The following is a 26,484-nucleotide window of genomic DNA, read 5'->3' on the forward strand; positions in this document are numbered from 1 at the left end:
TATCCCCAGATGTTGTAAAAATTTTGTATATACCATCGAAGTAAACACCAAACATCCGATAGTGACTAAACCGTACATTATTCCTTATCGATTCCGAGAAAACGTACGTAAACAAATAGCCGATATGTTAATTCATGGGATTATTCGACCTTCACGAAGTATTCACTTAAGCCCATTGCATCTAGTTCCCAAGAAAGACGGCAAACATCTACGAGTGGTAATGGATCTCAGAAAGTTAAACTCTCATATCAAAATACAACAAGTACGTTACCCCCCTATGGATGAAATTCTTGGAACATTACAAGGCAATACGATATTTGGGAATTTAGATTTAATAATGGCGCACAACCAAATAATGTTGGATGAAAACTCCAAACCTTTCACCGCCTTCTCATTTGAAAAACAATTGTATGAGTACAATGGAGTAGTTTTTGGATTGATTAACGGTTGTGCCGCCTTAGCTTCATGTTTAAATCAAGTATTGGGTCAAGATTTACGTAACAATGTAATTTATTATGCTGATGACATTTTGACAATGGGAAAAACTCCTTAGGATTACTTGAGAAATTTAGACATTGTTCTTGAACGTTTAGAAAATTCATTTCTTACCGTAAATGTCGAGAAATCAAAATTTTTCAAAAAATCAATTGAATTCTTAGGATATTCTATTGACGCAAATGGTATGTGTTACAGCGACTCTAAAGTTCAAGCTATTCGAGATTTACCAACTGCCACTAATATAAAGAAAACTAGGGAGGTACTCGGTCCTTTCAACTGGTTTAGAAAATCAATACCTAAATTCGCCGAAATAGCCGAACCTTTATTTTCAATAACACGGAAAGGAACTTTATGGCAGTGTTAAGAATCACAAGAGCAAAGTTTTCAATCTTTGAAGAGGTGTATTATGAAGAACGTACGCTTGAATCATCCGAATTACGATCGTCCTTTCTTCGGGAAATGTGATGGGGCACTCTCTGGAATTTCAGGAACGTTGATTCTAACGAACCCTTGGTAATTCATTGTGTGAGTCGGACCTTGAAGAATGCTGAAAAAGGTTATGCTATTACAGAAATAGAACTACTTGCAGTGCGTTTTTCATTACAAAAATTTGCACCTTATATCAGTGGATGTCACTTTACAATTATTACCGATCATAGCTCATTGTGTCACTTAAAGAAAATACAAGGCTACAATAGTCGGTTATTAAGATGGTCATTGGAATTACAATCCTTCGATTTTGAAGTGAAACATATCAAAGGGATTGAAAATGTACCGGTGGATACCTTGTCTAGATTATTTTCCAGTGAAAATCATTGTGTATTATCGATAAATGTTTTTCAGGTCTTGTTCTAAGGAAGAAATTTCTAACATTTCATTGGGTGAGTTACAAAAATCTCAAAGAAACTACGAGCCGTATGCAAAGATTATAAAACATTTAACTTCATGTGTGAAAGGATGTGATTGTCCTCGTTCGTGGAACACTGTATAAAATGTCTAATAATGTATTGGTAATTAAAGACTTCAAGTACGAACATAGGAACAAGATTTGTATACCACCACGATTAGTACCCGAAATATTGAAAGCATATCATGATAATTTTGGACACTTCGGATATTCAAAAGCATATTCTCTGATTAATAAATCTTTTTATTGGAAATCGCTAAGATCTCAAATTAAGAACTATGTCAAGGATTGCGAGGAGTGTATGAAAAACATAACTATCGATCTATATATAAACCAATGTTGTCTGTAATACCTGATCGTCCTCATTCTTTCATTTCTATTGACTTGTATTCGCCTCTTTCGAGAGCATCTTCTGGTGAAACTTTTCTTCTCACCGTTTTGGACATTTTACCGAGATATATAGTAGCTTATCCCCTACGTAAAGCTACTTCGTCAGCAATCGTTCACCGCATTCTAAATGTATACATACCTCACTCTGGACCTGTCAAGCATATATTGTGTGATAATGGAGGTCAATTCCGGAGTGACGTTTTTCTTAGTGCCATGAATAATTCCAACATTAAGGTACACTTTGTAACACCTTATCATCCCAGTAGCTCGATAGTAGAGAATGTCCACCGAAATCTTGGAATGTTGTTTCGACATTATTGTCGTAATAAACACACCGATTGGATCAAATATGTTACGAAGATTACATATTTTTTGAATTATTCAGTGTCAGATACTTTGGGAGTGGCACCTGCTAATATTCATAATGGGACTGATTTTGTTTCTCCAATTGAGGAACATTTTGGAATTCAACTTGACGACAATGGTGAAATAGATTTTTCCCATCTCAGAAGTATGATACACCTTCGGAGAACGCAAAAATTCAAATATCGTAATCAGAAAATTGAAGAGCAACAAGTAGGTAAAGTGAAAATTAAATCTAATGATTTAGTATTTGTAAGACTACATCCTCAAAGTGACGCCTCATTAAAATGGATCTATAAATTCTGTGACATATACGCCGGCCTTTTTTGTGTACGAAACAAATTAACCCAAAAGTATTTGAATTAATGGATATAAAAACGGGGAAAATCTTAGGATTACGAAATGTTGAGGAACTAAAACTTTGGCAACCAACGGAAAATACTAGAAAGCGATAGATAGACTTAGTCAAGACTTTAATTCCCCCTGAGATTATAACAAAAGTCAATATAAGAAACACATAACAGAGGAATTTTATTCTTGGCGCTCGACCTATTATGATGGAAACTATCGATTTGATATTCTAGATTGTACTTAGGATTTTGTTAATTTCATTTCAATCCGTTGTGATTCAATATCAAACCACGTTATCTTATAATTTAATTAACATCAATTTTGTTGATTTTTCCTATCACAATTTCTCTTATTTTTCTTCTTCTGAATTCTATATTATCTATGTTGTATTTTACCTATGTAATGAATATATTGGACACCTAATTATCAAGTGCAGGAAATATATTTCGTAACATCCCTATTTATAATGAGTTTTCATATTCAAAGAGCCTCGTCCATGTTACTTAAGAAAAAAACTATGCTTGGACCAAAAACAAACTTTTAATTGTTCATAATTTTTGGAATAGACCCTCCTCTACGGTATTGTAAAGAATTTGAAGTATAATTAATTACAAAAGAACATTATTGATGTAAAGAATAAATAAAAATTAATATAAAGATATGTATTTATATGTATTATGAATTTTGTATCTACGAGGGCTATCCAATAATTAATGTATACTTATCTTTGTAAAGTTGTCATACGGTCCAGAATTCTTTCTAGAAGTGCTAAATCACTTCAAGAAGTCCTGTCGGGAGCCATTAAAGATAGAACGACAGCATTCGACAGCATGTATTATTCGCCATGCCTGTATTATTCTTTACCTGCACCATTTACACATTTTAATCAAAGGTGTTATAAACTAGTCAACTATTTAATTATTTTATACAGGTTAGAAGAAAAAGTTATTTATACTTTAAAAAAAATATAATTATATAAATGTTTTGTATTTTAGATTGTTCATTGTGTATCGATAGCAACTATATAATACATTGTGGTATTATGGCTGTAAACACCCTAGATATTACTATACAATAAATACATTCGAATAAGCAACTGTTGCAGTTTTTGTGCTAATCTAATACGTGTGCAACTCACTTATTTTTACTAGGGACCAACGTTTACGTTATACACTTGTGCCAGCAAACTAAGAAATTGGATTAATGGGAAGGGACGCTCAATACCTTTTGCAGTGCCCATGATTCGGAGGGAGCCAAGCGACCACATTAGAGACTGTTACTTTTGTATTGTTCCTTATGTCAACAAGGGAATTTCCACGAAGAAGAAGCGGGCCTTGATCTATCCTAACATTCCTTCTGCAATGCTCCCTGTTCCACATGCAGAAGGACTACCTGTTCCGGACCCACCTAAAGAATACGATCTTTTTTCTGATGATGATCAAGAAGTTGAAGCTCCTGAATCAAGTACTTCGAAGGACCCTACGTTTGTTGTAGAAGAACCTCCATGTGAACCACATAGACTTACTCAAGAGAGGCAAAGTGATCTAATCAGAGACTTGGACCTCTCGAAAAGCAAAGCCAAAATTTTAGCGTCACGCTTAAAGCAATTGAATTTATTGCAAGAAAAAGTAAATATTTCAGTGTATCAGAATAGGAAGAAGATGTTCACTTCATTTTTTACTATGGAAGACACACTTATGGCATGTACAGATGTAAATGGTCTCACGAGGGCACTTAAAATTAATTACGAACGTACGGAGTGGAGGCTCTTTATAGATTCGACCAAGGTGAGTTTAAAGGCAGTGCTTTTACATATTGGAAATGAACTTCATTGAATTCCTGTAGGTTACGCAGTTCATATGAAGGAATCTTATGAAAACTTGAAACGTTTATTTCAAGCCATTAAACATTACGATTTTCAGTGGCTCATTTGTGGTGACCTTAAAGTAATAGCACTGTTGCTAGGTATGCAGTTAGGGTATACAAAGTATTGTTGCTTTACATGTGAATGGGACAGTAGAGATCGTTGATCTCATTCCGCAAAACTGATTGGGGAACCAGAGAACTCTTCAGCCGGGAGTGAAAAATGTGCAGCATGAACCACTGGTAGATCGTAACCGAATTTTGCTTCCCCCTCTACATATTAAATTAGGTCTTATGGAAAGTTTTCTTAAGAGCATGAACGAAGAGGATGAGGCCTATACGTACCTAAGAGGACAATTCCCTCGATTAAGTGATGCCAAAGTTAAAGAGGGTGTTTTCATAGGGCCACAGATTAGGCAACTATTCAAAGATCACAAGTTCGACGAAATTCTCCAAGATGAGGAGAAAGCTGCGTGGGAAAGCTTGAAGAGTGTTTGTTCACAGTTCTTGGGAAGACACCGAGCAACAAATTACAAACAACTGGTAGCAAAGTTGTTATTGTGCTACGAAAATCTTGGTTGCAATATGTCTCTGAAACTTCACTTTCTTCATTCACATCTCGACTTCTTTCCCGAAGATTGTGGAGCAGTAAGTGACGAACATGGTGAGTGTTTCCATCTAGATATTGCAGCCATGGAGAAGAGATATGAGGGAAAGTGGAGTTCTAACATATTGGCTGACTACTGTTGGACTATTGCAAGGGATGCTCCAGATGTAAGGCAAGGCAAGCCAAGCGAAGACGCTCAAAAGAAAATAAACATAATCCTGTACAAGGAATCACTTGAAACTTTTGTCTACAGTGCAGTGTAGTTCTTGCACAAAAAGGTATTTGTACATATTTTTCATGTTTTGATGTTAATACTGATTTTTATTAAGGAATGGTTAATGTTTAACTTGAGCACGGTTACTTTATTTTCTGTATCGCTTTGAAACTGGTATTTGCGCAATTTTGAAAAAGGAAGTACAAAGGTATAGAAAGCTATAGGTTAGGGTACTTCTTAACTCCCCAGCTTATCACATCACAGTGAAATAGATAAAAAAAAGTGAAATGTAGGTTTTTACAAGGATTTTGCTTAAATGTTCTATAAATATTAATACATTTGTATATATACAGCTACTGTTGTACAAGGGCGCTTTTTCACAACCTGAGCTAAGAATTTTTTTCTATTATCATTTCCATTCATATCATGCTTAAATGAATGTAAAAGTCGCAATTTCAAAGAATTTACATACTTTTGATCAAAATTTGTTGAACAGTGTAATTAAACTGAAATAATAAATAAAGCAAATAAGTGAACTGCAGGTTCTGAACATTCTTATCAATATATCACACTTGGAGCTAAAGAAAACTATCAATAAATCTTCAAAGGATACATGTAAATATAAACCGGGACTTTTTTGACTGAACTTAACACTTCATTTACACTTATTCCATGACACACATTACGGAGCCTCTCCATCACGTTGTCCCTTGTAATAGCATGTCTTTGGTAAACCAGGTCCTTGAGACATCCCCAAAAGGAAAGCAATTGAGCGGAGACAAGTGTGGAGAACGAGCTGGCCAGCAAACTGGTCTCCTCTTTCGATCCATCTGTTTGGGAATAAACGAGCAACAGTTCGTCCAACAACTCTTGCAAAATGAGCAGGACAACACTCTTGTTATAGTCACAGTATTTCAAGAGTTGTTACTTGGACGTTTTCCAAGAGCTCATAGAGAACATCCCACAAAAAAGTCTCGTTTCATACCCCTTTTAATGTACTTTCGTAGAAATGGGGATCAATATTATTTGGCCTCTCACTATACCACACAAAACATCCAAACTTCTGATATAATCATTGTCAACTTCACGTATCCAGTGACGATTCTAGCTGGAACAGTAGTAAGCGTTGTGTATGTTAACATGTCCATTACTCTTGAAGGTTGTCTTTTCCGTCCATAAAATATTCTGCTGGAAACATGGGTTACTGGCGCTCACCCACTGTAAAACCCCAGACAATTGTGGAAATCTTGTTCTCGAAGTTCCTGATGAACATGGTAAAAATGAAACGCATTCTTGTGGAGAATCCTCGAAACCTTCATGTGGCTAATAGCAGCCTCCCTGGCTGATCGTATTGTCGAGATTTGCTGATCAATATGTACTGCGACATGGATGTCGGGAGGCAGTTTATCCTGAACACGGCACATGATCTAGTGACATTTTGTGTGGTGAGGAAGGACATGGCCAGTCCTCAGGAAACAAAGTGCCGGGAAACTGTTCATCATACAGTCGCGCTCCTTGTTATAATTCTGCCGACGTTCATCCAACAGCTTTAACATATCAAAAACTTCTGTATTAAAAAATATATTGATTCCCTCAATCACCCGCAATAATAGGCAATAGGAGTAAAATCAACAAACATTCAACTATTTATCTCTAAACTACAATCAAGAAATATTCAAGTGTTTTACACCGGAAGTTTTCATTTCTTTCTCCACTTTGTCATGTGGCACCAATTAATATATTTTCGCCAGTAATAACAATCATACGAAAATATCTCCTGTCTCACTCTCTCTCTCCGTTTTTACAGCTTCTTTTTTTCTTGATCTGCTTCTTCATCTGTGTCTCATTCTTTTTATTATTGATTATCTTCTTCACTTGTATATCAACAGTTTGTTTTAATTCTTCAGACCTCCTTAAATCATTCCTCCTTTTTGTGCTTTTTCTTTCAGTTCAATTTCTAATTTTCATTTTTCTCTCCTAGACTAATTCCATCTCTCCTCCTTCTCTTTTATCTTTACCCATCTTCATTGTTTTACGATCTACTTTTCTGTATTGTTTTCTTTCTATGTGTCTTTTTTCATTATTTTATTTTCTATGCTTACTTGTTTACCATATTTGCCTTGAACTTCTTCTATTACTTCTATTATTGTTGAAGTCGTAGTTATTGCCGGACTCATATTAAGATGTTTTGTTTCTTCTATCGTGTTGTAGATGTGGCGCCTACAGACCTGATTAATCTGGCATCGATTTTCATGTTCAAAATTCTCGTGTTTTACTTCTGAATTTCTTTATTCTGACTGAATGCAATTAATTTCCATTGGCTATGTTTTATTCTCAGTTTTGCCAACCTGAATGGAACTTATCATTATATCTCCATTGAGTTTTGTTCACCTTATTCATTCGTTTTTGCTTCTATGTCATCTAATGCTTGTTGTAATTCAGCAAGGATGAAGGTCTTGTCTTCCATACGAATGTCTTCATCGGATTCTTCTTTTGTACCTATTTGTGTCCTTCTTTTGGAAAATAATGTGCAAAAAATTATATTCGTTGCAATTCCTACATTGTGCATCTCCAACTGGACATTGATACCTACAATGATATTTTCCGCAAGTAACGCAGCCATATTGATAACGTCTATATTTTACCAGTGACAGTATTTGTGAAAGGAACATATTGATTTCCTGTAGTTTTTCTTGCTGCGATTTCCGTATCTTTCGTTGATGTGATGCACAGTATTTAATTGTAGCAAGTACAAATGATTTTGTACACTGATTTAAGAATGCACGTTGCATACACATAGGAAATTAGAAAGAACTGTTGGAAGAGGAAGTAACCATATTTTATAAATTGGATTCAAGAGTGGACCAAGTGAATGCCGAAGTTCTGACCGTATTATTGACGTTTATACAGGCCTAATTATTTCTTCCATACTGACAGCCTGTGCTGAACGGACACAAATGTTTTTAAAACATGGTCAGGCGTGCATCAGGGTTCATAAAGGTCGTAGTGCCGTAACAAGACGGAAGGGACATGTACGGAGGCAATGTCTCCTCTAATTTCAGGTGGGAAATTTAAAGGCGCTGAACCATTAATTTTGCACAAATTAGTATTTAACTGAAGAGTTCAAAGTAATTTCCGAAAGTAAATCTAGCAAGTTGAAAATGTGAATACTAGTTCAAATTCTTAGGGGAAAGGGAATAGCCCCGAACATTTTAATACACTGTTTTACCTCTTAACAATAAGCTATAAAATTGTTCCAAAATAAGCCTGAAATATTGATTTTGAATGTGAACTTTATCAACAAACTGAAGATACCGACATAAATGCAAAAATAATGAAATAAACAAGCGACAATACAAATCGCTAATTTTCACGTATTTTGAATATTGATGGGTACCACCGGACACGTAGGATAATGTAACTGCAGGTATGTACGGTAGTGATGTAGTGTTCAGGCCTTGTACCTTTCCGACGAAATCCGCTTGAATGAGCCTCCAATATGTGGCACGGTCTTGTACAAGTCCAGTTTGACAAATACTCCGGCAGACAGAGCTGAGACCACCACGCCACGACGTAAAGTGTTGTTTATCTCGGGAAGCACTTTATAATTTCACTAAAGATAGGCATCTATTATTAGTACCGTGCTAACTCAGAACTCGCAACAAACTCCGTCAGAACATATTTCCAATGAAACAATCGTTCTATATGTACAAAAAATACAGCCTGTGAAAAGAAACATCATACTTTGAATCAGCTGAAACGGTCTCTGGAAACCTGTAAATATAAAAGATCCTGAGATAAGCAATTTTGCTTACCATGGGGAGGGAGTAAATGATCTGCTTACGCTTGCTGAACTAGGGAGAAGGTAAAGAGAAATAACTATAAATGTGATAACGTAATACAAGAACAACTCTATCTAATGAAAGGAAGAAAAATAAGGAAGTAAATTAATATATAACACTTCTTTTCATTTCAAGCATTTCAATGATTCTCGTAATTTAGTATCATCCCGCATTTGCATTTTTGAAATATGGCAATCCTAACTTTGGTTATTCTATGTTTTGCTTCAGCCATCCTTGTAGTAATATTTGAGTTCGTATAATACAGATGATCGAAGCTGTTGCAAGATTTATTACATGTTCTTGGTAGTATTCTAGACTTTGCGTAATTGAATGTACGTTTTAGTAAATACGCCACTTTCTAATACCTTTTTCTTTTGCCTTGTGTAGAAAACAGAATTGAGTCTCATCATTGCCACATTTTCTTCTACACGCAGAAAAGCTACTCTGCAACTGACATGTCTTGTTCTTTGTGATTCATGAACATTAAGGTTATAAAAATTCGAACACCTTTAACATAGCGTATTTACCTGCACCTACCTTGTTTTAGAAACATATTCTTCACTAGAAGGGACAATAAATAGCACCTATCCACGAGACTTACAGTGATCACATGTGCGATGGATATCTGTTGATTCGATAGGGTGCAGGTGCAGTTGCATGAGCCTAGCCATCGCAGGGTTCACACTACACCCATCCTTCATTGAACGTTTCACAACAAATTATGCATTCAGTTGCCCCTTTCTGTTCTTCTGGTGGTATTTTCTCTTTGTCGGTGTGGTGTTTCATTAGCTTTTTGCGACCTTCCTTTGGTAGTTCTTGGCTGAAGTCATTTTTCTTTCAATTTACGTCTTATATGGTGAAAATATTAGTAACTCACTTCCGCCAGTTCTTCTGGTTCGTAGTGATAAACGTCTTTTGCGATTTTCCGCTAGAGATAATAACTGTTCACTAATGGAGAGCTTTTTACTAGTTAATGGACGAGAAGATTCTGATTTCTTGGCCATAGTAGAAAACGTGGATCCGCTGCAGACGTCGAACAGGAAGTAGCCCCCTTTTCCTCAACCGCAGCCGAAGTTCAACGTTGTGGGTCTTCACAAGTAGGCTTAGTGTAACATCTTGAAACACGAATCACGTTTGCGAACAGATAGTTGGTGTCGGTGAATATCTGAGAGTTTAGTAAATATATTCCGGTGCACACTAAATCAAATGAGAGCAATCCATACGACACATCTTTCGGCATGCGTCTGAAACAAGTTGTGCTACATTTTATTCTGTTATCTTTACTCCAGCATTCTTGTGAATTCACATTGAACAAGGTTAATTGTATGCGTATTTAAAGGGTTTCATAAAGTACCTGTCAGTTCCTCGATTCTTATGAGTGGTATGTGGAGGAGTACTGAGCCCTGAGTACTGTGATACCCCGCATATTCAATCACTTTCAGTTATTGATGGCTGCCATGTTCATAAACAATTAGCAGAATTCAGTTCTGAGAGAAAGGATGACAGAGTTTTACAAGCGTTGCAATCATGTTAGTAAAGTATCACACGTTGTTCAACCAGTACTTTCTGCTACAGTAACGCTCCCGGGTGGAGCATCAACCATCTGCTTCTCACTCATTCTCTGGTGTGGAATTATGAAGAGGCGCGGTACAAACTCACCAGTTTCACTCATCTAGAAAATAAACTTTATATTTCGAACTCTTTCGCCCGACGTCAACTTGCCCACAACTCGTTTCCGTTTTTCACCTATCACTTTGGGATTATACTACCATATATAGGTCTTATCCACGTTCAATGTTTGTGATTGCGGAAAATAATATTTCTTCGTCAGTGTGCACTATTTCAAAATGTACTTTGCAATTTCTTCCTTATTGAAATTTGTTGTTCTTAATATGTTTGTAGATACAGGATTTCGAAAAAAAAAAAAAACAAATCGGGATGTCACTTCATAAACTCTTAGTAAATATTATTTACATAACTCCATCTATCTTTGTTGAACCTGTGATTCATTTCAGATCTTCGGCTAAGTCGAACAAGTTTCAGGTATTTTTTGTGATAATGTTATTCAGCGATCAGTTAACTGCTTCAAATGACATTTCAGCTCTTTTCCATACTTTTCGGGACAAGTATTTTCGATTCTCCTAACTTACATGCAACACATAATTCCATTGCTTGTTTTCACTGTGACACTCTGTCGTGCACCATATCTGTTTGTTTGAAGCGTGTACGTGCACTACTGGCTGAGAAAAATGCCTGGGACGGTAGTCTGATAGTAGCATTTCTACAACAACTAACAGACGTAGATACCAAATCATATAATTTAAAGAAAAGTGGTTTTGTAAAAGTTGTCTGTTTTTCAATAGTGCTTCCACAGAAATCGAAATTGATACCACTTCCCATTTGAAATTTTGGAGTTGACACCCGTAGTAGTATTTTAACTACGCCACAGGATACGGAAGCATTACCATTTGATTCTTCACATACGATTTGGTAATTAATTTTTGTTTTGTTGTTGTTTGAAATGTCTACGTACATTCATGTCCAAAATGATTGTCGCATATCTATAACTGTCTTGCTGTAAGAATATAATTTGATAATGATTTTGCGGGATACTTTTAATACTGCTACTATATGTATAATCGGGTAATGTATATTTGTGGTAAATTCATAGGAAAATAATAATAAATACGAAAATTAGAATGAGGAAAACCAATGTTGCTAAATGGACAAGAATGTTTTATTTCCGTTTCATTGTTCTTATTTACTGCTCTTTTGACATGTAATTTGCCACATACATGTCTTTGCAGATTATACACACATTAACATTATAAGAAATACTTTGCGAATTCGTTATCAAATTATATTCCTACAACAACATATTTATAGACACGCGACAATAATTTTGGACATGAGTGGACTTTACGAGCTGAGAAAAACGCATGGGATGGGTGGTCTGATAATACCAGTTCTACAATACATAACAGACGTAGATGACAAACCGTGAAATTTAACGAAAAATGTTTCCTGTATTAGTTTTTTTTTCTTTTCAAATAGTGCTTCCAAAGAAATCAAAATCGATACAACTTTCCATTTGGAAGTTCGGAATCGCCCCTCGTAGTAGTATTCAGGCAACGCCAATTGATATCGAAGCATCAACATTTGATTCTTCAGTTAAAATTTCGTAATTCAATTGTTTTGTTTGAAATGTCTGCGAGTACTACGAGCCGAGAAAATTTCCTGGGGCTGGTGGTCTCATACACCATATATATTTATGTATATATAGGGTGTTTCAGATAAAACATCCAGTGCTTATAAATCCGAAACGGCTGAGAATAAAAAGATGAAACAAAAACTGAGATAGGAAAATGTCATAGGGCGCATCCCATGGTGTTGTTGTGGTGACCCTCAGGGCCCTTCTTCAAGGGGGCCCAGGGTCCAACTTCAAATTTTCAAATAGAAACATATATCGATTCATACCTCATTCAGTAATACTTGAAAAACGAAACGACTTTTGTAGGAAACAATTTTCGATTTGGGCCACCGTTTTTAAATAGGACTAGTCGCAAAAAGTAGGTCCTATATCAGATAAAACGTCCAGTGCTTCTAAATCCGAAATGGTTGAGAATAAAAAGATGAAACAAAACTGAGATAGGAAAAAGTCATAGGGCACATCACATGGTGTTGTTGTGGAGACCCCCAGGGCCCTCCTTCAAGGGGGCCCAGAGGCCAACTTCAAATTTTCAAATGGGAATACCTATTGATTCATACCTCATTCAATAATACTTGAAAAACGAAACAACTTTTGTAGGAAACAATTTTCGATTTGGGCCACCGTCTTAAAATAGTCGCAAAAAGTAGGTCCTATATCAGATAAAACGTCCAGTGCTTCTAAATCCGAAATGGTTGAGAATAAAAAGATGAAACAAAACTGAGATAGGAAAATGTCATAGGGCACATCACATGGTGTTGTTGTGGAGACCCCCAGGGCCCTCCTTCAAGGGGGCCCAGAGGCCAACTTCAAATTTTCAAATGGGAATACATATTGAGTCATACCTCATTCAATAGTGCTTGAAAAACGAAACAACTTTTGTAGGAAACAATTTTCGATTTGGGGAACCGTTTTCAAAATGGCCGCAAAAGTCCTGTATCAGTTTGAAGGTGGGACCTGGGCTCCCTTCACGGAGTTTCCTGAGGGTCACCACAACAACACCACTTGATATGCTTTATCATCGTTTCTATCTCAGTTTTTGTTTCATCTCTCTATTCTCAGCCGTTTCTGATTTAGGCCTATAAGCACTGGAAGTTTTATCTGATACAGGACCCACACGACATCTTTTCGACAAGGTAGCGCAAAATCTCCTCTCTTGGATTAAACTATAAATTCCACAACTACGTTAAACGTTTTAACTACAATTTCCAGAAACTGACTTCCTACACAGTGCAAAATCCAATCCCGAGATTAATTTTAAACATTTTATATGGACGTATTAGAATTTGCTCCTGGGTGTTTCGTTTCTTTGGTCTATCTTGCACATTATTCTAGACACCATATTCATCTGCGTCAGTTATGTAATCTGACGAACTTGAGGATTTTCTGGCGACTCTCATTTTAGACTTATATATATATATATATATATATATATATATATATATATATATATATATATATATATATATATATATATATATTTACAAAACCTGTTACGAGTGAACTGGAAATTTTCCATCTATCACACAATGTGAAACGTAGTAACGCCCTGAAAACAGGCAGTTGGCAAGATCAGATACTTGGGGTAAATTTCCTTCGCTATAAGGATTGCCAGATGTACCTTCAAAGTTTTACATACATTATTCTGCTTTTCTTTAGCGAGTGAACATTTTTGTTACCAGTGTAACAGTTGTTTTGTGTTATTGTGATGTAAATTACGATGAGCATGTTCCATCATTTAATAAAAATACTATTCAATTGTCGTAAAAATGATATACTTAAAGTGAGGCCCGCGACGCCATTTAGAGCTCTGTGATTGGCCCACTCACTGTTCCAAATTGCACACCCCTACATTATATGCAAGTTTTCCAGACGAAGATATCCCATATAAAAGTTCAGGTGGTGAATACAAAACTGCAAATAATTTTACTGGGCTCAACAATCAGTACGATATTATTGCATCACTAGCGCCTGCTTTCTCAAAAGAAAAGTGGTCATCATGACAAATACCATAGACTGTCGGACAATGTATGTCAAATATTTTCAGAAATCAACATGCAACAATATAAATGCTGAGATGTGCTTTTAGTGTAATCTAGAATTTAACGGTGAAGTAAACTATACAAATAAATTTTACATTACCATATCATAAAGGCAAATGGGTATGCAAGATGGTGAAACATTGTTGCTAATGTGTATGTATTTATTGTTTCTACAGTTGAGGACAACATAATGTTTACATACTATTTAATATTTGTTATAGACACGCCGTCCTATTATTGTTATACGGCGCCTAGTACAACAACAGTAAAACATGAAGGTCCATTGATATTGCATACAAAGAAGGCCATGGTTATGTTTTATGACATTGAAGGTCTCAAGGTACTATATTTGGTGATTACGTGTTCACTCGTAAAGTAATTTATTCTTTGCCCAACATGTACGTACAACTGCATTGAAGACTGAGTCGCGAAAATCGCTGGAAATTAGAAGAAAGTTTGAACACATTTCTCGAGAAGAACAAAACAGTGCATTCCTTAGATATATACAGCACATTTATTCTCACATCAAGAATATTAATTATATAGGATACAATTTCACAGTCTATGATGTTTAGCACGAAATAAAACAGACCGTCCGGAACAAAAAAGAGATTTTTAAGCATGAAAAGCTTCAATTTATATTTAAAAATCCATTAAAGTTTAGTACCATTACAGTACGTAAATTATCCAGTGTTTCATGTACCAACAATGAAGGGATATTTTCATAATCATTTTCAATACTATCGTAAATCGAAAGTATTTGGAAGGCTACCGGCCATCCGTTATTATGGCACTGATAAAATGAAAATAAACGAAAAACAGAAGATCGTGAATTTATACAAAAGAATATGACAAAACCATTAGTTTTGGAGAAGAAATTGCGACATACTGTGTGCAGGCAAGACATAAGTATACCTTGTCTAGCCGTTTTTATCTTTTATGGTCAGTTTCAAAGCGCAAACGATCATAAGCCATAGAAATCCTGGAGAGTATGCCAATATCAAGTTCCTACAATATTGTTTAATGTTGAAGTTCTTCGAAATCTGACACCAACAACATCCTTACTACAATTGAATACCGGCATCAAGATAATCAACCACTTCTCTAACTTGCGCACCAATAGAAATCAGAAGTACATGAAATTATGCATGCCATAAGAAGAAAGGACATCTAATTGATGGTTTTGATTTAGACGAATACTATAAATTCGGACAAAAAAAAACATGCTTATGAAATTCAACGTTTAAATTTTCACAATTGATGGCAGTGTTTCCACACAGACCGTGATCAGCTACTCTATGAAAGTTAAAAGAGAATCACTAATTTTCACTGCGAAAGAACATAGTGTAAAATGGCGTTATTACGGATTCTTGGATAAAAAGTTTATAAAATGTGAAAGTACAAACCACATAAACTGTTAAGATCTAATCCAATATTAATATCTTATTAAAACACACATATCTGTACCAACAAGGTATAATTGATTCAAGAAGTAGTTTTCTATGGCAGATATTTCATAGCCATTAAATTCTATCATGGGACAAATGACATTGAGAACGAAGTAATTATATACATGGGCATTGTTATTTAGTATCCTTTCATATAATTGTGGACGGTACCCATTAGAGGATCCACATATCCATCATGCAGAATTTCAAGGAATACCTTTCACTAAATATATCAATAGATTAATCAATTTAAGGATATTAACAACAACAAGTATTTCCGATTTTTGCTTGTACTTCAAACCAATAGGAAGCTGATCTTTCTGCTTTGTACTACATATATCAATGTATTAAATCAAGATCTTTCATGCAACCATTCTGACACCAACCTACGCTTGAAAATCACTTACGAGGGAACCTATCCATGTGTAACTCTGACTTCGAGTCGAGACTATGGCCGTTGGATACAATGTCCCTGAAAAACATAACACGAAAAAGGATACATCCTCGATCGCAAACGTTGCGGAGATATAAACGTGAAAATTTAGAAATTGAGCTCCACACTATACATTACAAAGTCAGATTCCGGGTCAGAGTTTTCGGAAACGGTAGGGTAAGGAAACTCAGCGAATACATATCAAATTTGTGTGTGAAACCCAGTACCTTTTGAATGAAAAATTTCTGTCCCCGGGGCACTCGCAGGGTTCCAGGCGGGGTCCAACTCAAAATTTGCAAATGGAACCGGGGGTCAAGTTGCATACTGTATGAAAGCTATTGCTAAATAAAAGAAGATAGAACAAATCTCTACTCTCTACGATAACCCTCTACAAACGGGCAACTGCTCAAAATGTCAACACAACCTACATCAGAAAATCTATGGCCCGCTTCTAAATCCGTGAAGTTCCGACAATAAGGAAACAGAACAACACGTTTAAAAGTGAAACGTATTGAAGTAAAGCAAATTCATGCAGTCTCTGACAGAGTCGCACAACGGATCTTATCCAAGTATAAGTGTGACTTCGAATGATCAATGGACTATAGAATAACCATGACCATTGGATTCCGTGTCCTAGAAGAGAAAGGATACATTGTCAATTGGAACAGTCGTGTAGGGTGAGAAGGTCAAAAGGCAACGGTTGTGACGCTGAGTTCAAAAATATGGTTACATTGCTCTTTATTGAAGGAATTGAGAAGGCTATTTTGGATTAATATGCATTATAAAAGACATTTTCTCTCTCTTGACTTGCTACAAGCTAGCAACAGAAACAGGAAATACGTAAAACTTTCTGAAAGTGACTAATGTTGCTTTTGCTGCGCAATTTTGTAGGAAGTTTACTTGTCGAAGATTACTCATAAGTCATCCTACAGGATACATAATCATGATTTTGGCAACGTGACACCGCATTAATATGTTGAAATTAGTTATATAGATATGAATCTATAGATAAATCTAGAGATCACGCTATTTAATTCTTCCGGCTGTGACAGTACACGTATGTACATGTGTGTCACGCCACGTATTTTGGGTGCGGCAGTCTCTAAGAGCCAATCAGAATGCAAAAGAGCAATAAGTTTCCATATTTGTGGAGATGATAAAACGGATGTACTGACGGATGTGAGGCTTGGGTGTGACCCTCGAGAATAATATAAAAGAACCTCAAGGTCTCAAACGGGTGTGCAGAGACGGAGAAGTTCACAAGTTCCGGTGCAAAGGTGCTGAGGTTCGAGACGTCGGTTGTGACCAGACAGAATCATCGTCAAAGTTTCTAAGAGTTACAAGAATACTACCATAAGGTATGTATAATCCCTTGTTGCATCATAAAATTCAAGTTTAGAGATGTCATGCGGTACTTCAAAATGAATTGTGTACCTACCATAAAACTTTCAAGATTAAGAACTGTTGTCACATACTTGTGTTTCATCTTCCGTTTCTTCTAACTTAATATTTCAGTCTCTAGCGTGTCAATCAATATATATAAGTTAAGGTATCAATCTATCAAATGAACTATCAGATATTCCATTTCTTTTGTTGAATCACTAAATCAAATGTTGTTATATATTACCATTTTAGTTATGTAATAAACTTACTTTTTATAAATAATGTTGTCATTCCCCTAGATCAAAACCACCTTTTCCCATGAAAATAATGGTGTAATTTAAGTATATTTCTTTGTGACATCCGCTACAGAATTAGCGTGAGCAGATCTCTACATTATGGTGGAATAAAACGAGCTAAATAATTAAAAAGAGTCTGCACATCGTCACACGGTATGTGCTTCGGGCATCGGGACCCCAAATTCACAGATTGCACTGTGAATTTTTTATGGGGGGATTTGCTGAACGAGAAATATGATGGTAAATTACTGATCTGAAACTGTGAGGCAACTTGGAGAGGAGTGGGGTTGGAGAAAACTGGAATAATGGTGCAGAAATAAAATATATCGGAGGGTGCTTTTGAGAGAGAAACTCTGCAGCAATTTGCTTTACTTTAATATCTTGCACTTTTGAACTTGCTTTTCTGTTTTGTTATTGTAGTATCTTAATGGATTTAGAAGCATGGCCATAGATTTTCTGATTGACATTTTGGGGGCCGCGGTGGCTCAGTGGTAGTGCGTTCATCTCTGGTGCTTAGCGTCCTGGGTTCGATCCTATCCGCCGCCAAGTAAATTTTGTCGTGGACAAACACCATGTGGGTGGATTTCCTCGGGATTCTCCCGTTTCCTCTAAATTCCTTCATTCCACCATTTCATTCATTACTCATCATCGCCGTCTCCTTTAGCCTAACCGGCATAACCATTTGACATAAAACTCAAAGATTTCATTTCAGTTCATTTTTTGTATTAACATTTTGACCAGTTTCGCGTTTCCTCAGGGTATCGTAGAGAGTGAGATTTGTTCTATCTTCTTTTATTTAACAATAGCTTTCATACAATATGTTACTTGACCCCCGGTTCCACTTGCAAATTTTGAGTTGGACCCCGCCTGGGACCCAGCGAGTGCCCCAGGGACACAAATTTTTCATTCAAAAGGTGCTGGGCTCCACACAAAAATTTTGATATGTATTCGCTGAGTTTTCTTACCCGACCGTTTCCGAAAAATCTGACCCGGAATCTGACTTTGTAATGTATAGTATGGAGCACAATTTCTAAATTTTCACGCTTATATCTTCGCAACGTTTGCGATCGAGGATGTATTCTTTTTAGTGTTATGTTCTTTAGGGACAAGGTATCCAACGGCCATAGTCTCGACTCAAAGTCAGAGTTACACTTGGATAGGTTCCCTCGTTAGATGTAATTCCAAACTCGAAAAGCTGTACAACTTGGACGTCAAGTCACTGAAGTATACGAAATTTGGGATTACGATATTATAATGGTTGTTCTGAAACGTAGATGTGCAGATTATTGCTTGAATAAATAAAGACGTATCTGAATTCAAACTTGAAACCTCTGGTAGAACAACCAGCTATGTCACAGAAGAAGAAACGTAACAACGTATTCGTACAGAGCAACCATATAACGGAATTACCCTATGTGCATATAATAGAATTATGAATACTACATGTCCTAGTCTAGCAAAACTGTCCTTGAATTAAATATGAGAACAATTTGGTATGCGAAGCAATTTCAGATATACCACTATAATTTATGATTCAAAAGAACTGAATCAAAAACTGACAGGTTCAAAAACACAAGAATTACTTTTTCTTTCTGTAAAAAGTATATTATGTTTGTTTGGCATATGAAGAAAGCATTCCAGTTGAAACGCGAAATTCTAATATCATTCCCGGGACTTTCAGCACTACACAGTTCCAATTGAAAATATTTAAATATAGTTTAAAAACAATAACCAAAGAGTATTATATTTCGGCACTCACTATGTAGTATTTACACAACTACCTTTGAATATTAATTTATTGACATGGAATGTTTGGCTTCTTACGAAAGAAATAGCTGATTTTGAAATTTACTTATACATCAAGAAATTCGTATTTAGAGGATCTAAAGCGGAAGAATGAAGCCAACTCATTGATACAACAAACTACAATTTTTATGCAATGATTTGCAATTAACTACAACTAAAGCCAATTGATAAATCCTAGAAGAAATGATTCTAAATCAGCCCCGAGATAAATATTTCACAATACCCCATATAAAACTTTCAGGACACCGGACCATAATTTCCTTAAGAAAGAAGTAGAAAATAAATAGAGTTTTAATTACGAATCTTCGATTAATACGATACAATTCAGTAACAGTACCTTATGGATATAAGAAAACTTGATAAGAAAATAATATTCAAGAGCATATTAATTTTTACCACCAAAACTTTACTTCCGATCATAACCGAGGCGAAGAACAATAACCAGCCCCATTTTCATCTTATGTATGACCAGAGAGCAAGCCACGATGTCATATAATCCACATTTTGCACGGTGCTCAAGAGAATACAATGGCACCACACATTCTTCTTCTGTATCCGTTACTAACTGGAAAGTAACGGCGTACCGAATGCAGATACATAAAATATTTACCTTTAATTATTTTATGTGTTTGTCAATATTTAATACTACAGTAGAAATTTTAATATCTACAGTACAAATTTTAATTATTTAGGATTCAATAACACATTATATAAGCATCCACTTTATCGCAGTCCCCTTTTGAAAATTTGAGAACTATAAACTAAATTAAGTTTTTGTTACATTGAAAAAAATCTGAAACATAGATATCTGAAAACAAATGGTTGCTCAAAATCTGAGTACCATATTAAAATAAATGTAAATAAAAGTTTTGAATCAAAATGTTTTAACAAAATAATGTGTGTCGTAAAGTTTATGAAACAAAATTCATTTTTCAGATTGTTTGAAAACTAATTTGTCGTAACGAAAAAAATCTACCTGCTAACAAAAAAAGAATAAAACTAATTATATAAAGGGAAACTAGTGTTTGCAGCACTAAAAAATCACACAAATATTATAATATATTTAGCGACTGATTGTTGTAGGTATTGATTATGGTATTATTGAAAAGCTAAGCAACACCTTAACTAGAAATTTTACGTAACACTAATTTACAATTTTTGTACTTAGAGGAAATTGAAGACAAAACGTACAACAAGAATTCATTAACCACTGACATACAAGAACCGGACATTTACCAATGTATAATTGATCTAATTGCATCAAATAATATTTACTATTATTTGGGAATGAAGATAATTTGTCCTGGGAAGATAGGAATTCAATATTGCCATATGTACTTAAATAAACTTAGCAATCCCCGTAAATATACATTTTGCCATTTATCTGCGTTTCTAATATCACTTCATTTTCCGTATGAAAATCATTTATTAAGACTTCGGGTCACTTATACTACTCTATATATGTGAATTGAGTTAGACCCTTACTGAAGAAAATCTACTTCGTATTTCAATGTGTCACGTGATTTATTACTTCAAGAGGCCAAATAAATATAACAATGCACAGCGGTGCAAAATGATTTTCTATTTACGTCGCGAAAGTCAAATGAATGTAATGGCATTGCCAACTAAACCTTTCCATTGAATAAATGGACATCGCCTTTTAAATGTACGAGTATGTTTTACATACATTCTTCAATAAGAAATAACATATATAAAAATGTATCTACTATGATAAAGGGATATATATTTAGAAATATGTCATATTATTCGTATGGCGACAACTCTATCAGTATTTCAGATCTAATAAAATTTGGTACTCACTGCATATAACCTTGTTCCTTGCATTTTCTCTATGGTGTATCTGAAAAAGAGTAAAATATAACTCAGCTCTATGTTGTTGCGACCTTTCCTAGTGGGAGCTATACTTCAAAGTTACATAACAGAAAAGTAGTATTTGAGAAGAAATGCATCACCATTTTACTTTTTAATTCAAAATTATTTGAAACATTATATTTCGTAATATTGTTCAAACACATCAGGTTATTTGGTTTAAAGCTTCCGTGATAATCAACATATGCTGCAATAACCTAAAATATGTCTGCATTAATGGGGATTCACCTCCGGAGTACTTTTTACCTAATGGTAAATAATCATTAGATGACAGATTTTGAATGAATGGGGACTAATATATCTGATAGAAAACCTAACATTCTTCAGAAGACTTTATTAAAAGAAAATTCCTTAGATAAGTACGTTTCAATAGGACAGAAGGATTTCGATACGTATGAATGGTATGTTTCGTTTCTCTCTATTATCATATTTTAAACCATTGTGGGGTTATTTAAATTTTAAAAAAACTACATTCAGTAATGAAACTTCGAGAGATCTTCGTATTTACATGTCAAAAAGTATTATTGTAAAGTGAAAAAGCATAGGAAATTGAAAAGTGTTTTAGAAGAGTTTCTGCAAATACGCCAAAATAAACAAATTATTAAATTTGATTATTTTCTCCAAATATTTGTAATTATTTGATATATCAAATTGCTGAAACAGCATTATGATATTCGAAAATCATCTTGTTGTTGGATATGAAACGTTTCTAAACACTATTGAAACAATTTCGAAATGATGATTTAAGAAAAAAAAATAATCGATGCCTTGTAAATGTATTTCTCATTGTTCGAAATACGGCATATAATAAAAGTGGCTAGTATTCTGCATCATGGTATTTTGTATGAGCGTTATTCGACCATGATATTGAGTAATTGCTGTTTTGTAACCGTCAAAGCTTACGTTACTTTTCAATGTTTTAATACTGTAGTATCCATAGCTTGAAGCGTTGCATAATACGTGTGGAGAAAACGCTCACGTATTACATGTAGATTTGAATAATGAAATAACCTGACTATTGATTTCAAAAAGTTCAGCTTTATATTTGGTAGATAACACTCCTAATTTTGTTGTGTTACATCTTCACTTAAATAAAGTTCCTCTGTCAATATATCTATCTATCTATCTATCTATCTATCTATCTATCTATCTATCTATCTATCTATATATATATATATATATATATATATATATATATATATATATATATATATATAAGAAACACTTTAACGTTTTATGCCCATTGGTATTCATATTACAAGAATGCATCAAGATAAATGTTCCACTCAGTATATATACATTTGCATAACAGTATCTACCTTACTATTTCTTTCCTTCTCCGTACAGGTCAGACAAAGAAGAAGAAGGACCTGCAATCACTATGAAAGGAACTATAAAGGTAACCAAAAACGTTATGTCGTTTTCTGTGGAGGTCTGTGTTTAATAGTTCCTCATACCTTGAGTTCAAAGCAAACGGAGATAAGGAGAAGGTCAATTGGTGTAGGTATATCCAACATACTACCTAATTGTGGCAGTTGCTACATGGAAAACTTGCGTAAGGTTAGTGAGCATAGGACATCTACAGAGCGTTATAATTGAGTGTGTGCTGTAGGAGTTCAAACTGTGGTAAAATGCCACTGCATCCGGACGGAAGATATTACAGGCCTTTGGTAAGGGTGTCGTCATTGCTTGGAGGGTGCAGTGATGGTTCAACAAGTTTAAATACTGTGACGAAACACTCGAAAACCAACACATGTACAAAATGAAGATATTCAGACAGCAATTGAGGCTAAGATTTTCCAGACATGTGAGGAACTTGGACTACAATTCAGTGGGAGTAAGTGAAGGACCCATTCAGAAGCAGCACCATCAACTTGGAAAGCACTACACGTGGGTCGATGATTCCGAAATGATTTTCCTCCGGGCTAGAAGGTAACGAGAGCAGACACATGTGTTGCTTGGCTGTCTCGTCTGAGGAAGGACATCGTGTAATGTTAGCTGCCACAAGTTAGTCAAAACATAAATGCAACTATGTACTGTCAGCAGTTGAGCCGTGTGCAAAAAAGCTCAAAACTCTGGAGCCAGCACTTTGAATCACAAAGCGGCCATCCTATTACAGGACAACGCTAGAGATCCTAAATGCACTTGATACATTCTTCGCTTCACGGCTCCTCAAATTCTACGCCAATGGAATCCTTGACCTTCCAGAACGTTCACAGAAGGTCGTGGATGCTGACGAGAACTAGTTTTGATCTTCCAGCTACATCTTAGGTCTGATATCGATGTTCGAATGTGGTGAGCGAAAAGCGAGAGAACTTTCTTGGATACCTTTATAGAACATGTACCCTACTAAAATAACTAATAATGATACCTCTTGCCATCACAAATGTGTCAGTCCCACACTGGAAGTATTGAGATTTATGAGATTTATCAATTGTAGATTAGTATATTTTCAACATCAGAATTATAATGTTATATATTTTCTTCGTTAAGCAATCAGGCAAGATCAAAACATCTTGTTATTAGGTGTGAAAATTGCATTAGGAAACCGAAATATCAAATAATAAAGATAAGTACATAGAACTGTGCCTGCCACTTTTTTATTTTGGCCACGTTTCGTATATGCAGATCACTATTTGAGATACGAAAAGAACATAACCGAAATATATGCTCAAAACAACATAATCAAACACAAGTTCATGGCGTTTAAATTCAAAGGTAACTTATGCCTAAAACTTCAACACTATACGTAATTACATACCTGAAATGTCATTTGTATAACAACACATCAAACCATCCGAAAGCATATTTAAGTATTTACATTACGTAGCATACTATACATAACAACAATGCTCCAAATGTCAATTAATCACAAATAAAGAGCGCCCACAAGAATTCTAGGGACTCCTTTCGAGTAACAAAACTTTCTTTAACGTGTTTTTAATTGTTTCAGCCGGTATTCAAAAAGAAATAGCCAAAAATATATTTATATGGACACAACTTTCAGAAATTAAATTGGTAATTTATGATCTTCAAACCGGCTTAATGTAGTATGTTGGCAATTATAGGTATCCACCTTGAGTTACGAGAAACAAAGTTTAACAAGTTTCTTTTACTTTTTAAAGAGTGTTGTATATATAAGTTAATGATACACTTTATATAAAAGTGTTATGATTATTTAATTGTTCATAACACTTCAAAACCATCCACATTTTACCGCGTTATGCACAACTTATACGAAATATTTAAGTATCAATATTGCTGTTAAATTAACTTTTCAACATCTCCAAGTGACCTGTGTGGTGGACTAACACTATGTGCATGATTTTCTCAAAGTTCTCACTTTTCTTCCCACTTTGTTCATTCCGCTATTTTCTCCATTTCTTATCATCACCGCCGCCTCCAGTTTAGCCGGCATAATCACGGGACGTAAAATTTAAAGATATAAATTCATTTTAGTTTTTAATGTAGTTTGAATAACGAATAATAATAAAGAAACAAAAATATTACACGGTTATATATCTGCATATTTCCATCTCTGTTGAATGTCAACTGAAACACACACACACACTTGAAAGCAAACAAAACATTCCTCTTTTTTATACAAACAATGGTAGACAAGAGCACATTTATTTCACTTGCATCTTGTTAAACAATCTGTAGACAGAAGAGAAAGTTTTGTACCAGAGAGACAGAGAGAGAGTGAAAGGGATAGTCAAACGGCTGAAACTAACTGCGTATTCACTACAGGTGCAAAGGTCCTTAACTCAAGTTGGCCTACATAAGGAGATATGAAAATTTTCTTCTCGAAGACTCTTTAGTTGTTAACAAGTATATACGTTAGAAAAAGAGATGCCACTTTATGAAATCGGCACCCGAAGGCAGTGTAGTCACTTTCATCTGCATTACAATAATCATGAAAGGTTAAGTGTAATGCGGTCTTACAAACGTCATCTCTTTTGTAAATGAAACTCTTATGAGTATCCAAACAAATGATATATAATTACTTGCTTACTTTACCACATCCTAATTTACACTTTGGAGTTGTGGAAGCACATAAAACATACAAGTAATAATACTCATATCACAAATGTCTTCTTTTGAACTAGGCCAAGATGTGATGAGAGACAATTGAAGACCTGAATTCCCTAACATCCCAAGTCTACCCCTTTCCTTCGTATTTTGCGTGTTCTGTTTTTTTATGCTGACATCAACGGTTTAAGGGCTATTTACTTGAATAACACGTAAATCCAAATCAATATCTTTTAAAAAATACTAAATAGATTCAGCTAAACAGAATAGCATGCCACGTATAATATTCTTGTTTTTCTTCTAAAATCACAAAAGTAAACTGGCGGAATTTGGATGTTCTGAACTTCATGTCTTCAATTTTAACAAATTTAGACAGTGTGTTCAATCCACTGGAAAATATCATATTGAGTAAGAAAAATTTCAGTTTTAGCTTTCAGCACGAAACATTTCAACGGGCTACCTTTATACATAATGATTGTAGCGATTTTAAGATATAGTTATTGTTATAGGAATGCTGTAGCAGCATCATGTTCCCTACAATTATTATTTATTAATATACTTCAAAATTGAAAGGAAATTCAAATGCTGCATATGGTACGAATGCTGCATAACAAATTATATCGTAAGCTACAGTTTCTAAAAAAATCTACAACACTATTTCTCTCTGTTCTTTCATTTAAAATGCGATCTTTTTCTACTACAACTAATATCATGCATTTTTTCATTTTAATATATTTCCTTGTTTCATGATATAGTTCTGCATTTCAATGAGTTCTGCATCTCTTATATGCACAATTAAATTCACACACATTAAAACAATTCTTTTCGGCGCAATCTCTACCATCTAAGTTTCTATTTTGTTCTAGGAACAAATCTTTGGAACTTTATAAAGAAATACTTTCCTCTTCACA

The 26,484-nt window shown here is 35.0% G+C and overlaps 1 protein-coding gene across 1 annotated transcript in view; it reads right to left on the bottom strand.

The window, feature by feature from the left end:
• The window catches only part of LOC145685402 (uncharacterized), an 83,240-nt gene that overhangs the window by 22,989 nt on the left and 33,767 nt on the right, over positions 1-26,484 (bottom strand). Inside the window, exon 2 of the mRNA XM_081757797.1 lies at positions 21,473-21,512. Coding sequence (XP_081613923.1) covers positions 21,473-21,512 — 40 coding nt within the window. The remainder of the gene's footprint in view (positions 1-21,472; positions 21,513-26,484) is intronic.

The sequence above is a fragment of the Thermobia domestica genome, chromosome 5 (genome assembly GCF_964235325.1).
Source record: "Thermobia domestica chromosome 5, izTheDome1.hap1.1, whole genome shotgun sequence".
In the NCBI taxonomy this organism is placed as follows: Eukaryota; Metazoa; Arthropoda; class Insecta; order Zygentoma; family Lepismatidae; genus Thermobia; species Thermobia domestica.